This window comes from Oryza glaberrima, chromosome 4 (genome assembly GCF_000147395.1).
Source record: "Oryza glaberrima chromosome 4, OglaRS2, whole genome shotgun sequence".
Classification (NCBI taxonomy): Eukaryota; Viridiplantae; Streptophyta; class Magnoliopsida; order Poales; family Poaceae; genus Oryza; species Oryza glaberrima.
Genome location: NC_068329.1, coordinates 412404 through 428450, shown reverse-complemented (window position 1 = coordinate 428450; position 16047 = coordinate 412404). Strand labels below are relative to the sequence as shown.

The 16047-nt window shown below is 36.2% G+C and overlaps 2 protein-coding genes across 2 annotated transcripts; both read right to left on the bottom strand.

Annotated features, from left to right (window-relative positions):
- Positions 1-1932: 1932 nt before the first annotated feature.
- Positions 1933-2911, bottom strand: LOC127770231 (uncharacterized). The gene has a single exon (XM_052295897.1). It carries the CDS (start codon positions 2720-2722, stop codon positions 2330-2332), a length of 393 nt encoding a protein of 130 aa, XP_052151857.1. The 5' UTR covers positions 2723-2911; the 3' UTR covers positions 1933-2329.
- A 9552-nt stretch (positions 2912-12463) lies between these two features.
- On the bottom strand, positions 12464-15892 carry LOC127770227 (uncharacterized). The gene is made up of 8 exons (XM_052295894.1): positions 15627-15892; positions 14803-15198; positions 14521-14701; positions 13994-14285; positions 13601-13673; positions 13350-13440; positions 13156-13235; positions 12464-13058 (listed from the first exon to the last, which is right to left on the bottom strand). Exons 1-8 carry the CDS (start codon positions 15648-15650, stop codon positions 12816-12818), a joined length of 1380 nt encoding a protein of 459 aa, XP_052151854.1. The 5' UTR covers positions 15651-15892; the 3' UTR covers positions 12464-12815.
- Positions 15893-16047: the final 155 nt, after the last annotated feature.

The window sequence follows — 16047 nt, the reverse complement described above, 5'->3', positions numbered from 1 at the left end:
ATGAAACAGATCATGGTAGATTAGCGCATGATTAATTATATTAGCTACAATTTTTTTAAAAATAGGTTAATATGTTTTTAAAAGCATCTTTCTAAAACACTTTTTTATTAATTTTTTTAAATAATTCATGAAGTATGTGAGTGGAAAATGAGAGAGCAAATGTAGGGAAAGGGGAGAAAAAACACACTAGGCCTACGTGGACCTATTTGGTCCGGCCCAATAATGGGCTTAACAAGCTAGGCCGGGCCCGGTATGGCAATATTTGGCTCAGATTTTTATCCTCCACAGGCTGACCCAACGTCTGGTCTAAGTCGAATTAATAAAATAAAACCGTCTTGGTCTAAGTAGAAGTAATTAACAAGTTGAGCCGGTGAGATGGAGCAATGCTCATAGGAGGAACTTAGTTGCATGTGCTGAGAGAGATTCCAAGAGTGTATGCTAAGAAACGAAATTTTCTGATGTTGGATATGTTTGCATTGGTTAATTAATTTGTTGTGAGTAGAAACTAGCTAGCTAGCTAGAAAGGTTAGAGGAGACGTGGGACTTGATGGATTATCTAGCTTAATGCGCGCTTCAAACGGCCGTTCGGTAGTGCAATGGATCATGATAATAATCTCATATGGTGCAGTAATCTATATTGCAAACAATAATATTATTACATTCCAAAATATGAAGAAACTAGGACAGATATATATGAGACATGACAATTAATTGGGAAATACTAATTTTATCAAGCTGTGATCCGATCTGTAAAACAAGTTTTCATTTTAAAAACAGGTTAAAAATAAGCGCAATTAACACAACGCGCACAACGATAACGTCGATAACCACAGACGTACTGAATCTACGTTCGGGGAAATATGATACGACAATTAGATTTATAATGAGTTATATGATACCATAGACCTCAATGATTTTTCACCATGCTAATTCTTTATGAGCCAGAATAGGCTGGACAACCTGGGCCTCATCCCAATGAAAAGGGGCTAATGGATCTTTTACATTTTACCTTTTTTTTTCAAAGCTTATTTTATAAATAGACATATGAAAAAACTTACTATGGAATGAATTCCTTTTCTTGTCACCAAGAGCCCAAGATCATTGGCGCCAAGGTTCAATGTCTCGGTGTAAATGATACTGGCTCCAACACCCTTATAAATTGGTAGCTAAGTCGCTAACGTGAAGAGAGTCTGTGCCAAAAAGAATGGCGCCGATGACCAATTTATGAAATAAATTTTCTAAAAAGAGCGAAAATGTAAATATTTTTCTTATAAATAGGTCCTTAGTGCTAGCCTCTCTAGCATTAAGGACCTATTTGTAAGAAATATTTCTCCATTTTGACCTTTTTCATAACATTTATTTTACAGATAGGTCTTCATTGCCAGTCTCTTTGGTATATCAGACCCCTCTACATCTCTGCTACTACGGGGGCGAAGGTGTCAACGCCAACATCGTTGGTGCCAAGATGTTGGACCTCTGCGGTATGGACTTTGGCACCTAGAAAATGGTCCATTATTAAAATAAATTTATCAAGGGTTCTAGTTGTAATTTTTTAAAAGGACCAAAATGTAAAAAAACTAGGCTAGGTGAGTCCCACCCTGTATCTTTGATAAAAAATAGGGACTAGCCATGACGTCATATTTTCAGAAAACAATAAAATCATTTTATATTATAAATTACCTACATTTACACTATAAATTTAATATTTACATTGTAAATTTCGTAATGTACATTATATAAGTGAATAATTAAAATTAAATGATTACATACTTGGAAGAGGTGACAAGAGAGAGAGAGAGAAGCATACTTACATATAAGTTAAAAATATCAATCACAAAGATAAAAATATGACTAAAATCAAGTAAAAAATGTGGCACCATATTTTTAAGGAAACGAAAAATGTATGTTCGTTTGGTATTTGAGACAAATCAACAAATATTATAGTTAATTAACATTTTTACATTGGAGTAAACAAGATTTTATTGGAAGAAAACACATACAAACCAACTTACATATATAGAAGCAACATGTATAAATATAGATCACAACTACAACAACCAGAACAAATACATATGACTACCAAATCTTGTAAATTAATTAAGAAACTTAACAAAGGAAGCCGAAGCCACATGCACAACATACATATATATCGAGCTGTTGATCATGCGATGGGATGTATATATCGATTAATTTCTGATGTAGATTGATGATGCAGGTGATCATGATCGATCACCTGATCATCACTTTAATCCATATATCGATAGATATACATATGTATAGATGGTGTTGATGACCTGCAGATGGATGAGATGATCGATGAGTTGCAGGCTTATTCGTCCCGGACGTCGTCGTCGTAGTCGCGGATCTCGTCGACGTGCTCGACGATGACGACGTGGACGCCGGGGTCCTTGACGGCGCAGCTGCCGGCGACGAGCACCGAGTTGTTCAGAGCCTGGTAGTTGCTGTTGGTGTAGGCACTCACCACGCTCTCCTCCTCCTCGTCGTCGTCCTCGTCGCCGCCGGCCTCCACCACGACGAGGTCCTCCACGTCGCCGGCCACCTCCATGGTGGCGCCGTTGTTCTCCCCGGCCAGCGTGATGATGCTTGTCCCCGCCGGCTCCTTGGCCTCGTCGGCGCCGGCGAGGTGATCGTTGAGCTTGGAGAGGATGCTGCTCACTTCGGAGGCCACGTTGACGGTGTCGTTGGAGGAATTAGCCGCCATGATCGATTAAACTGCACTGAAGCTAGTATAGCTTAATTGCTAATGAAACAATAAGAAGTAATTATCAAACTCGATGGATAGCACAAATGCATCGATCATGGTTAGTTCGTATATTTATACTAAGAGAGAGAGAGAGAGAGGCATGGGAATAGCAGAGGTTTGAAGTGATGATGTGATTCTATTATTCGAGACTTTGGCTCCAGGGTTTGGGCAAAGGATCGCATCTCTCCTTTTCTACTACCCTATTAATTTTCTTCTCTCTTTTCTTTCCTTGCGTTGGGGGGTTTGTGCTAGCTCATCACTAAAATATATACTAATTCACTACTACTTCAGCTTCAGAGTTCTGCATGACAACAACATACATTTGCTTAATTACCCTAAAAAAGACACACATTTGTTATATTATATCTTAATCAGGCAGCTAAGCCAGCTGATCTCTCACTGGCAAATTAAAGTGATCATACAATATATTTAGCCAGAATGGCACCAATGGGCTAATGAGTAAAAGAAGTACCTTCTCACCATATGGCTGATTCGTCGGTCGATCAACCTGTTTGCACCCTTTTCTTTTGGGAACTGACAAATTAAAGCATGACTTCATCTCAAAGCAAAGGATTGATTATTTGATCACAGGCTAGCTAGTCCTTTATTGATCATGTGAACCCAGCTTGCTTACTTTTCTCATTATAGATAACACGGGCTGATCCAAATTAAACTTAATTGCCTCACTGAACATGGGCTGAGTATATGCTTATCTAGCTATGCGCTGCACGATTTTGTTTAACAAGGAAGGTGGCCCGCGTGTATGCGCGGGCACTCATATTATTGAAAGGTAAGATTATTATTTGTTCAGAAATTTTATCTAATAGATTTAGGGCAAACTTTAATAATGTAATTTTATAATAATTTAAGGGTTCTATTTTTCTTAAGGTATATTAGAAAACCATTCACAAACTTTTGAGTAGGAGATGGATTAAGTACTTACAACTTTTGAATCATGTTTTTTTTCTCGAGTAAATAAGAAACTATTGCTAGTTAATTATCATACAATCCATCTATATACGTACGTGTAGTATGGCCGCAAATGAAAAATGCGAGTGCAAGATACTCAAAATTCTTTTGATTAAATCGTCGCATGAAGGTGCATGATATAGTAATAAAGGGAGGGAAGCAGATGCATGAGAAAAAAAGAAGAAAGAGAAAAATGAAAAAAAGGGAGGGGAGGCGTAGGTACCCTTGCACGTAGGTGCGTACCTATGCCGAGGTGGGACCTCGTAGTATTTAGTTTGTTCTAAGATCAATTTAATCTAACGGTTTGTAATATTGGACCTACCGATTTAAGTGAAAATCAAGTAATAGATATTTTGATTTTTTTCTTAGAATTTCTAATATTTGCCCGAATTTATTAGAACACCATGTGGCACCTTGAGAACATTTTAAGGAATTTTAAATGACTAATTAGAATATTAACTGCGCAATATATATGTATGGGACATATGGTAATATTTGTTCCAACTTCGTCCATGTTTATATACTTGTAGAGAGAAATTAATTTTGTGGCTAGCAAGCCATTAGATGTCTAATTAATAGCAATTAATTTTGACACCTATTTACAATTGTTCAGAGTAACTCTTACATATTCATCTTACGACTTCGATGATCCATTGATCACCAGTATACTGATCACCATGACTTGCATGAAAAAAAATATGTAGCACCTAAGGTTTAGAATAGCTGAAATTGATGAATTATATAATTTATGTGATAGCTATTTGAGGGTATAAACGAATGAATTCACTTCTAAAATGTTAGAATGTTGTTTAAAGAAGACACCATTTAGAAACTTGGAAAGCGTGCAAACAAAAATCCAAAATATGGAATTGGGAAAAAAAAGAGATCGAGCCTTAAACTCCCTTTATCACCCTTGTCGTAGTAAGAGTTCTATTGATATTCGTCAATATTGCGCTCACATCTATTATATACTAAAAGTCCATTAAACTTCCTACAAACGCTCTCAAGCCGCCACGTGAGATTCTACAAACGCTCTCATGATGCCATGTGGCGCTATAATAAATTAAAGAAAATATAAGAAATTCAGGAAAAAATATCTAGCCATTGATTTATGCGCAAACATATGGAGCCATTATTTTTAGCCATTAGATTAGATTTGTTAAAATCTCTCTCTCCTAAAGACCGGCTAATGTACTTCCTATGCGCAACAGATGTGAAAAAATGGAAAGAAAAAGTCCGTCCCCATACGAATCCACGGTCCATTATTCATTTGTTAATGGGTATATACGGTGGCGAGACTGTCACGAACCAACGAGTCGGATCGGAATTATCTCCTGTGAACAAAAAGCAACCACCAAAACACAGATTAAGTCTAGCACCCCGTGCTAATTGAATCGCCTATTGTCTACCAGTAGTCCAGCACAATTAGTGTACGTTTGATCAGTTGGATAGTTGAGAAGAGTATTAGAATGATGGAAAAGGCTATACATACTAACTTTTTATTACTAAATTCTTACTAGCAAGCAGTGATGTGTCATGCTATGAGTGCATTTAGGTTTTTCATAACTTCCATCTATCTAAATCAAACGGTTAAGATGATTGTTAGTAAAGATTTAATAAGAAAAAAATAGTATGTGTAGCAGTGCTCATATTGACACATCTAAATATCTCGAATAAATGATAGATATATACTAAATATTTAATTACCGTATAATTTTGATTAATTGTATATATAATATAATCGTTTAATGGAATCTTTCATATATTCTGTATTTTACAAGACAACTACGTAGGACCCGGCCGTCTGGTAGTTTTCTCTATCCTTCCACCTCTAAGTTTTTTTTCAAACTGTGCATATGTACCAAACACTGCTACGATTTTCTCTATCCTTCCACCTCTAAGTTTTTTTTCAAACTGTGCATATGTACCAAACACTCTTACGATTCTCTCTATCCTTCCACCTCTAAGTTTTTTTTTTTCAAATTGTGCATATGTACCAAACACTCCTACGAGGCCGTGAAGAAGCCATGCCACGGCGGCGCCTCACACTATCCATTGCTCTGCTTTCTTACCGTCAGTCTATCTATTTATTATATACTAAAAGTCCATTAAACATACTATGAACGCTCCTAAACCGCCATGTAGCACTCTATAAACGCTCTTAGACCGCCACATGATATAAAACATACAAACCCTCTATTTTTATTTAAATCAGAAAACCCGTTATTTTGTACCATTAGATTGGATCTTTTAAAAATCCACCACTCCTAATCTTCTTCCGTGTACGTACCAGGGTGTATACAACGACAGAACAAAAAACCCTCCCTCCTAATCTACTGCACGTGCAGGTATGACACAATTATGTGTGTGTGAACTTCTCTTTTTGAATAATTTTCATGCGCGAGAAGTTTTGTAGGAGTTGGTCTCAGCAAGATGGACAAGCCTAGCTACCTTCTGAATATCTGATGTACGACGCACAATCCATACATTAATTTGTACACCAATTGAAAAGCATCCATCCATAAGTCCATACGTGTATGTACGACGACAACAAAAATACGTGCAAACTGTTCGCCGGATAAAAGCCGAAAAAAATGCATACATACGTAGGACACGCCATTCTCCCAAAAAAAACATACTCCTACATAATACCTACATATGTAAGATCGGGCAAAAAATCAATTCTCCCCTCTCGATACTCAGATTAAATATTGTTATGTTCGTATGCTTATGATATGTCCGCCTAAACTTGCATACGTAGTACAAGCTATTCGCTGAAAAAAAACATACATGCTATACCTAGGGATGTAATATTACACGGGAAAAATTAAAAAAGTTCAGATATAATACAAGAAAGAAATATCGAAACCCACTAACCCTTGTGTTAGTGAGAGATTGTTACTCGAGCGAATATTTTTTTCACATGGTTCTTAGTAGTGTTACCCGGTCTCACATGTTAGGGAGACATTCATGTTTAATTTTAATTGTACTACCCTATTAATTGGTACGAATGGTTTAAGAATATCTATGCATAGATGTGGACATAAGACAGAGAATTATGTGTGAAGTGTTCGTGATTATTTTATTGTATTACTGATGTGTTAGGCTCTTTTTATGGTACTAATACAATTCCATTTAATTCCATTTATGAAAAGAGACCCAACTTTCAAGACAATAATAATCTGTAGTGGTGATATGTGAGTTTATATAAAAGCATGAACTAAGTGATTTTTGTTTGAAATTTGAGAGACATTCTTATAATTTAGTATATCAAAGTCTATGATATATTTCACGGCATAAGTATTTTTCTTTCATTTTAGTTACCATTATAAGATAATTTACCATCTCTTATGGTGAATTTCTAATACGAATATGGTGAGATAATACTTCTTTTAGTGTTCTCTTTATCATTAAAAAATAAAATGCCCGCGCATCAGCGCGGGCTTCCTTCCTTGTTTATAACATAATGATTCCTTTCACTTGTACGAACAAATATTACAAAATCCAAATACGACATAACACAGATACATTATAATTATTATGTAATCAACTCTCTGTTTCAACTTAAACAGAGTTAATTAGTGTTGAGAAAAACACAACCCATGGTGCTTAATTATTCTCTCGCTGCATCACACCTTTAATTTTCTTTTCATGTTATTAACAAAATTAATCATCCCCATATATGATTTGATATGTGGCAAAGCGGTAGCGCTACAGCGGTTGTGATCAACTTAGATGTCTCAGACACTATGCTTCGTCACGTGTGCGAAAGGCCAAGGTGCAGACGTGCATTGTGCGGCGGGCAAAAAGAAAATTTAGGACGCTTTATTTATTAGCAAACAATAGATCCAATGATTATAATAATATGTCCACCAGTTCTAGTGTAAGTGTAAATTAGTTTATATAGATTTTAAATTGTTAATATAATGGATACACAATATAATGGTGTAGACCTTATTTTGAAACAGTGCATTACTTGAGAATAATAGAATAATAGACCAATGTAATAAAAAATAGATCCGATGATTTATATAATGAGGCCATCAGCTTAAGTGCACGTATAAATTAGTTAATATAAATATTGTTTATTTGATAGGTACACGATATAATTGTGTAAAGTTTATTTTAAAATAGTGCATTATTTGAAAATAATAGTACAAAGTAAAGAGTACACCGGTTTAAATTATATGATGGTAGACCCTTTATTTGTAAAATAATGATTATTTAAAAAATATATCCATTATATATAAATGGAAAAAAGAAGAAAAAGGGAAAAAAAGGAGGAGGGGAGGAAGCGTACGTACCATGTACGTACTATATACTCCACCTGCCAATGCGCGGGAGGAGGATAGGTGGGACCATGGTATTTAGTTTGTTTTAAAATCAATTTTATCTAACGGTGTATAATATTGGACCCACTAATTTAAGTGAAAATCAAGGGATAGATGTTTTGCTTTTTTCTTAGAATTTCTAGGATTTTCTCTATTTTATTAGAGCGCCACGTGGCGGCTTAAGAGCGTTTGTAGGAAGTTTCATGGACTTTTAGTATATAATAGATAGATTTAACTCTCTTTTCTGGCCCAAACTAAATATACACATCATTCAAACTTTGTTAAGTTCAAAGATCAGAGTCAGGTTGTTATATATATATACATCCACTAGGCTTTCCGCATCAAATTTATTTTACGATAAAAAGGAAATGGATTTTGTGCAAGGAAACTTTTTGTCTCAAAGATAATCCACTAATATTCTGGCCATTGTACTTGGGGGATACACAAGAATCTTTATTTGTTACTCCCTCCATCACTAAATATTTAACGTCGTTGACTTTTTTAAATATGTTTAACAGTTCGTATTATTCAAAAAATTTAAGTAATTATTAATTCTTTTGCTATCATTTGATTCATTGTTAAATATACTACTACTACTCAAGTTTTTAAATAATATTCACAAAAGTTTTTCAATAAGACGAACGCGATCAAACATTTTTACAAAAAGTCAATGACGTTAAATATTTAGGGACGGAGGAAGTATTATATAATATATGGTGCCACGACATATATGTAGTAGTCAATAGCCTATGCGATGCATGAGCTTTTTTCATATACATTTACATTTAGTAAAAATTGATTGAGAATTTGCATATTTATGTCATGGTTTGTATGTAGTAACTTCGCAAGAAATTAATATGAGCAATTTATGAAATTTACTATTAAAATATTTTATTTTGGACAGCCTAAAAAATACCACTCAAAGTGTTTGAGCTCTGAAATTAAAAAAAAAACTATCTTTAATAAGAAAATATTTATGCGTTTTCCTTGTTTAGGTTACACCATAAGAACACATTTATTGCATTTGTTGATTTTAATGCATATATACATCATCCCTACATTTGTTCTTGCATGTTTGTGAAAGGATTTTGTTGGAGCTAATTCTTAAACTTGATATTAGCGTATGCATAATCACCAAGTTTTGCTTATGTCGAATTCGGTGGTAATATTGACCGGTGTACGATGCAGCAATAAGTGTCATTTGATGTTGCATTGGCATCGTAGATATATGTTGCAGGGGGCATCTTAGATTGATCACCATACCGATGATAGTGTCAATGATAGCGACCCTAGAATCTTCACCTGCAGCTGTGGTTATGGAAATTTTTTTTTGAAAGGACGTGGTGATGGAATTCGCCCTTTGGTCGCCTTCAACGGACCAATCAGTGTTCTTAGAGTTTTGGATTTGCCAGGCCATATATCAGTCACAACCTATGAAATTGGGTAGCGTTTTCTTATATACATGAGTTGACAAGATCGGGGGTGAATCAAAATGGTGCGTTTGATCATGAGGAACATGCGAGAGAGTCATACTCACTCCTCGATGTTATGAGCACAGGAGGTTGGGGTGGGACCATGCCCTGTGTCTCTCTCTGGCATGGTGGCAAGGAGATCAACAATAGTTTTGTAACACAATAATGAATAAATGTTTTCATTTTTGTTACTAAAATTTAAGTTCATTTATGGTGCTCCATATATACTACCCTATACTAGTGGATTATATTACCGTTGAAATGGTTTAGATTAGCTCTGTATTAGTGAAATTCACACTTGTGGTATGGATAGTATACACAAGTACTATATGAGTATATTATAGAGCTATTATAGGAAAATGCAGTGACAATATTGTAATTTGCTATATACTCCTTCACCTTTGAACAAATATTAATCCTAGTCTCATATCTCTAAAAGATTCATGAAAATGTATTATTCCTACATGATATTGACCAAAGTTTTTAAAAGAATATCATATCGATCCCTACAATTTTAATGATACTAGTACTTGGGAGAGTAGTAGATGAGACTTGGCAGATTTTCTTATAAGCTAAACCCAATGATCTAAAATAATGGGTTCACCGTTTTAAATGAAAATCGAAGGTTAGATATTTTAATATTTTCTCATATATAATTCTCTAATTTACTATAATGTCATGTGGCGGCCTAGGAGTGCTCTAGAGGATGTTTCATTGACTTTTGGTATATAATAAGAAAGCCATAGATTGTGTTTGAAAAATTTATATATATGAAATATCAACTAGATTACATCTATCATGCTTCAAAAGTTTTAATTCTCCACATATTTTGTTCATCGACATTTCTTAAATATTTTTTCTAACCAATTTGTTGGCTTGAACTATATCATATTTAATTTATCCATACAACAAATTAACCATGATATTCTTCATTATTTAGGGAAAACAGTAAGTAGAGTTGGTTTATTCAAAATGCATATTTAACAAACTAATTGTAAACCATTATTGTTAAAAAAATGTTTTTTTACCATCAAGCTAACCTCCTTCTAATTGGTCTATTGTCAATTATCATTATTTTGAAAGTTGACTGTTTATTTCAAGATGAAACTTTACCTATAGCACCAAAATAAAACCTAATGCATCATTAATACACTAAAACAATATCTTCGCTACTACCTAAGTCTAAGTGTTACTTATTTTCAAATCTATGTATAAATTCTTAATAAATACCATCTCTATGCATATTTTTACTTAGTAAAATATGGGTAATATGTATCTTGAATTAATTATGGAATAAAAATCATAATCACTTAGCTATCTAATTGTTATTACCATTATAAAAAAATATGAGAAGAAGCAATTAAACAGGAGAGGAGAGGAGAGGAGGTAATAGAGAGGAGAGAGGTAATACCGTAATAGTCAGTTGTAAGGGGAGCGGATAGTTAGAAGAAGAGGTGCGTGTTGTTTAAATTTTCTATCTAACTAATAATAGTAAAATACAACACAAAAATGAGGCATCTTCAGCAATTTAATTTATATAGGTGTGTACGTGATGAGTAGTGAGACTTTTTCTGTTTTGATTTGTTAAATAAAATTAATGGTATATAATAATGGACCAATCATTTTTAAGTGAAAAATCGATGCCTCGATGCTCTAATTTATTAGAACGCCATATAAAGCGTTGGTACGAGTGCCATGTGGGGACTTGGAGCGTTTATAAGATATTTAATGGGCTTTTAGTATATAATAGATAAATAAATTTGTTATATACATCTCAGGATCTAAGCAAATATTAGTCTCAGTCTTATATATTAAAAAATTGTGCAAATATCTTACCCATAAATATATATCGTATCGATTAGTAATTAAAAACATCATATAGTTCCTTAATCGACAATTATAATATACTAGTTCTACCCACACAATAAAATAAAATAGGCTTCGTCGGGCTAGCGTGAAAAAGGCTAAGATCCCAGTATATATCCTGGTCCGCTGGCTCCTAAAGAAAATGCAGTTAAGACCCCAGCATATATCCTGTCCCGTTGGCTTTAAAGAAAAATCTACCACGAGTGAGAGAAATCCTAGGTTGTTCAGAAACTAATTCAGTTATGTCGAGAAGGTGGTTTTCTAGCCCATCAAACCCGAAACCCTAGCGAAATCGCTCCACTAACCTAGCCGATAGAAGTTCACGCGAAATCGTTGACTCGAATTATTTTCATGTGAATAGTGATATTGATTTCCAGACTTGTTGATTTTTAAATTAACTATTAAGTATTTTAGCATCCATATAATCTGCAGAGTATAATTTGATTAAGATCTTCTAATTTAATTGTACTAGATATGTTAGATTATGAATATCCTTTCTTTATATATGTATATGATATTTCTTATTTTAGTAACATAAGTTATTGTTGTTTATCGCCGATTTATTTTGTGATGTACATTGATGTGTAGTTGTGTATCTTATAAATATTTTTGCTATATAGTAGTATAGGGAAGAAACATTATAACAATCAAGCTGCAGCTGCGTGGTTGAGAAATTGAGAGGAGTCGTCATCCTAGAGACCTTGTGCTAGCTAATAAGGTTAGACCATGACCATTCGTATTTATTTGTACTATAGGTAGGGAATTCCTGCCTAACCTACTTCTCTTTCACCACTAGTGTCGTTGGCAATAGGCACAACCAAACGTGAGGCCTGGGTTGTTTATATATCTTGCTGCTGCTACTGTTGTTCAGTGCTATTACTGTACATATGTCGCCGATCGATCGATCGGGAAGGGAAATTAAAGGACACAACGTGTATTGTCTAGAGAAGAGAGGAGTTTAGCTAAATTTATAAGCCAAACATAATTAAGCCGTTCAGAATGATGTCTGGAATATGGATAATTAACAGTTATTGTAATACTTGTATATCTGAAGATGAAGATTAATTTCTGGAGGATGCATGGTTTACAATTTCACCAAGCCAAGAGCAGTGCATCTCAAGAGTTTTATACTAATACAAGATTTCAAGCAGATATACATGTCTGACATACTTTGTACACCAGGACACATTTTATACTAGTATACTATACTAAGACTGATTCTTTCACACAAGCTCCAAAAAAAAATAAAAAGAACTGAAAAAATATAGTATAAAATTGACATGCATCCATGCATCGATCCTGAGCAAAAAAATCAACTCCATGCCTACTTATTAACTTAACTTCCTAGTTTGAAATAAATTTATACAGTTTGCAAGGCCTCCAACCTTCCTTTCAGGTAACGATCGATGAGTATTATACAGGTGGGTTCTCAACGTCGGCGACGGCAGCTGAAGAAGCAGCTGGTTGTGCAGGTGGTGGCTGTTGTTGCCTGCGACCATGACGACGACGACGATGACGGGTTTGAGCCGGCGGCGCCGCCGCCGCCCTCGCCGCCCTCCACCGTATAATCTCCACGATGATGGAGTTGCCGGTCATCCCTACGCCGAACCCGGCAAACGTGGCCAGGATGATTGATATCACCGCTTGCAAATGGAGCTGCATATATATAATTCACAAGTTAATTGCAATCTAATTGCATGCAGTTAACTGTCACTGTACTAGACAAGTTAATTATTGTGATGCTGATTCTTACATATCTGTAGAAGAGATGGGTGAAGAAGACGACGAACAGAAACTGAATTGTCGCATAGATCCACACGTATCTCCTTGCCACTACACTCACAAACGTGCACAGAATACAGTTAATTAGTTAAGTTGTTCTGAATTATTGACTTAAGTAACTTTCACGCGTGATGATGCAACAGTAATAAGTGTCGTCATACGTACCCATGCTTGTTGTGGTGAGGGATGAGAAGAGGCCAAGGATACATGAGAAGGGCAGCGATATTGCCAGCGCTGCAATACCATCACGGGCAACCTGCAGATATATATAATATGCATGTCACACACATGTAACATTAGGGAATTGATTAATTAATTAATTAATTAATTAGGAAAGAAATCAGAACACATTTATATTTTAATTTGTTATCCAGTACACTTGTATATAGTGTTATCAACGAGAGAGAGACACGTACCAGCAGCTGTTCCAAGAAGCAGAAGTAGGCGAGGATGCTGACGATCACAAGGATTGGCGCTCCCTGCCACATCCTGATCATCCAGCAACAAGATGACAAACTAATTAACATCAGCTGTTGTTCATGCATCAGACAGTTTTACTAGGTGTTAATATTCCATTGGCACACATCATTCTAGTTCCAGCAAAAGGTGTTTTTGTCTTAATTTGTCACCCTAATAATATACTACTAGAAAAATCCCATGCACAACTAATGGCCTTGTCCTTGTGATCAAATTAAGTAGTTAACCAAACCAAACCAACTGTATGACAAATACTACAAAGCTCTCGCAAGCAAGTAACAGCAGGATCAATGGAATGAATTGTTAATACTAGTAATAAGTTAATTAATTACCTGAGGCGATCGTATCTTGATGCGTTGGCAGGGATGGTCTGAAGCTCAGGCTGCTGCATGCTCTGAACACGAACAAGGGTGACAGGGAGGTTCTGAACATCTTCCTTGCAGACCTCGCATGTCCTGGTACCTTTCATGGTGAACCACTTCATGGCGCAGTGCTTGTGAGCTAGAGCGAGCTCGCCCTTGCATGAACACTCCAGCTTCAGAGTGTCACTCCCTTCTGACAGCTCAACCATGCAGATCCTGCATACTGCCTCTTCCTCTGCTATGTCCTCTCCATCTTCATCACCTATACACAAATTGATCGACTCACATCGTTAGCACCATATATATATAGAAAATGGTAATTTTACTATCGTTGAGAATGTACTCATCTTAAACCGAGATGAGGTACGTACTAAAAATTTACTTTTAGTGTAAAATTTGGTACCTAGAGGACTGTAAAATTTCTCTATACAACCAGCAAACCATATTTATCTGGGGTGAAACTATATTATATATAACTGATATTGGACGGTACACACCTGGTTCAGATGGGACTATATCTGGGATGACATTGCTGCTTGTCACGGGGACTGATGGTGTCGAAGGAACTACGCGGTAGACACCGCCGAGTGAATTCATTCTCTTGAAGCTCTTTCCATTATTCAATTTCTTCATGTTCATGGGAAGCGACTGTGACCGGTACATGTGACCTGCTTTATCCTGCCACCACAGGTACAAAATCGGTCAGACAAAATAAACATAATATACTAGCTCTTGATCATACAGAATTTGCCAAGCTGAGTTTGGTTATATATGCTTACAACAGCATGAGTAGTCGAAGTTTTATCGGCTTGTTCCTGCGAGACATCGGTCACCGGGAGCGACGATGTCCTCGAAATTCTGGCGTTGAAGAACTTGACTGACGACTTGAAGCTTCCCACTGGCAAGAGGCTCTTGACAGTCTGCCTCAGCATGAAGGATGACGATCGTTGCGGCTTTGGGGCAACGCTGGTGCTTCTGCTGGAACATGAACCTGCAGGTGTGCTCGCTTTGGTGCTCAAAATCGAAGTGGTCGGTGTGGGTGTGATATCTGCAGCAGCTTGTGTCGGTGCAGGTGACATGCTTGCTGCAGCTGGTGGTATGTCGATTGAGAGATGTGGGTGGTGATCAGAAGCAGGGTCACCTTGCAATGGAACAGTTGTAGCAGTACTAGTCCCCTACGAAATTGATTAAGGAGCATAATAAAGATTCAGTTAATGAAGGTAGCACACATGCAGGTAAGTGATAATCAAAAGATGATGGTACATTAATTTCATTCAGCAGAGAGGGTAGGGTAGGGTATGAGGAGGAATCAATCTCAAACTGGTGAAGGGCAAACAATCCCGAAATCATGGACAATTTGTAGCTAAAAGAATTATTTAGAAAAATCACGGTCATGGATGGCTGATTGCAGAGTGGCACTTGTGAAGTTGCAGCACCGATTGATTAGCACAAATCCGTAAGAAGAGAAACAAGAAACCAGGAAGTAGCATCCATGCAACTATGCAAGCCAGACGAAAGAAAGAAAGAAAGAAAGAAAGAAAGAAAGGAGTTGCAGAGAGAGAGAGAGAGAGAGAGAGAGATGAAGAAGGGTATGTGTGTGTACCTGCAGGTGCAGCTGCTGATCCATGGCGGGCGGCAGATTATTGTTTGAGTTGTTGTTGATCCTAGCTAGCTTGTTTGTGTGTGTGTGTGTTTGTAGTCTGGAGTGCAAAATGAAGAGCTAGCAGCGGTGACAAGAGGTAGGCCACAATAAATAAGGAGGGGCGATTTCAGCTGCAGGGGAGACTAGAACTGTGGTTGGGTGGGAGTGGCGGTGGAAATGGAATGGAAACTAGAGTAGCACGAGAGTACACAAGGCCGTAACTACTTCTAGGCCTCGGTGCGAAACACAATTTAACGCTAATATAAATAGGAAAGACAAAAAAAATTAGCAGTAGAGCTTTATCTCAGTTAGAAGAAGATTTTAAATAAATGTTACAAAAATACCATGTTATGATGTAGTAATTTATTTTTATTAGATAGAA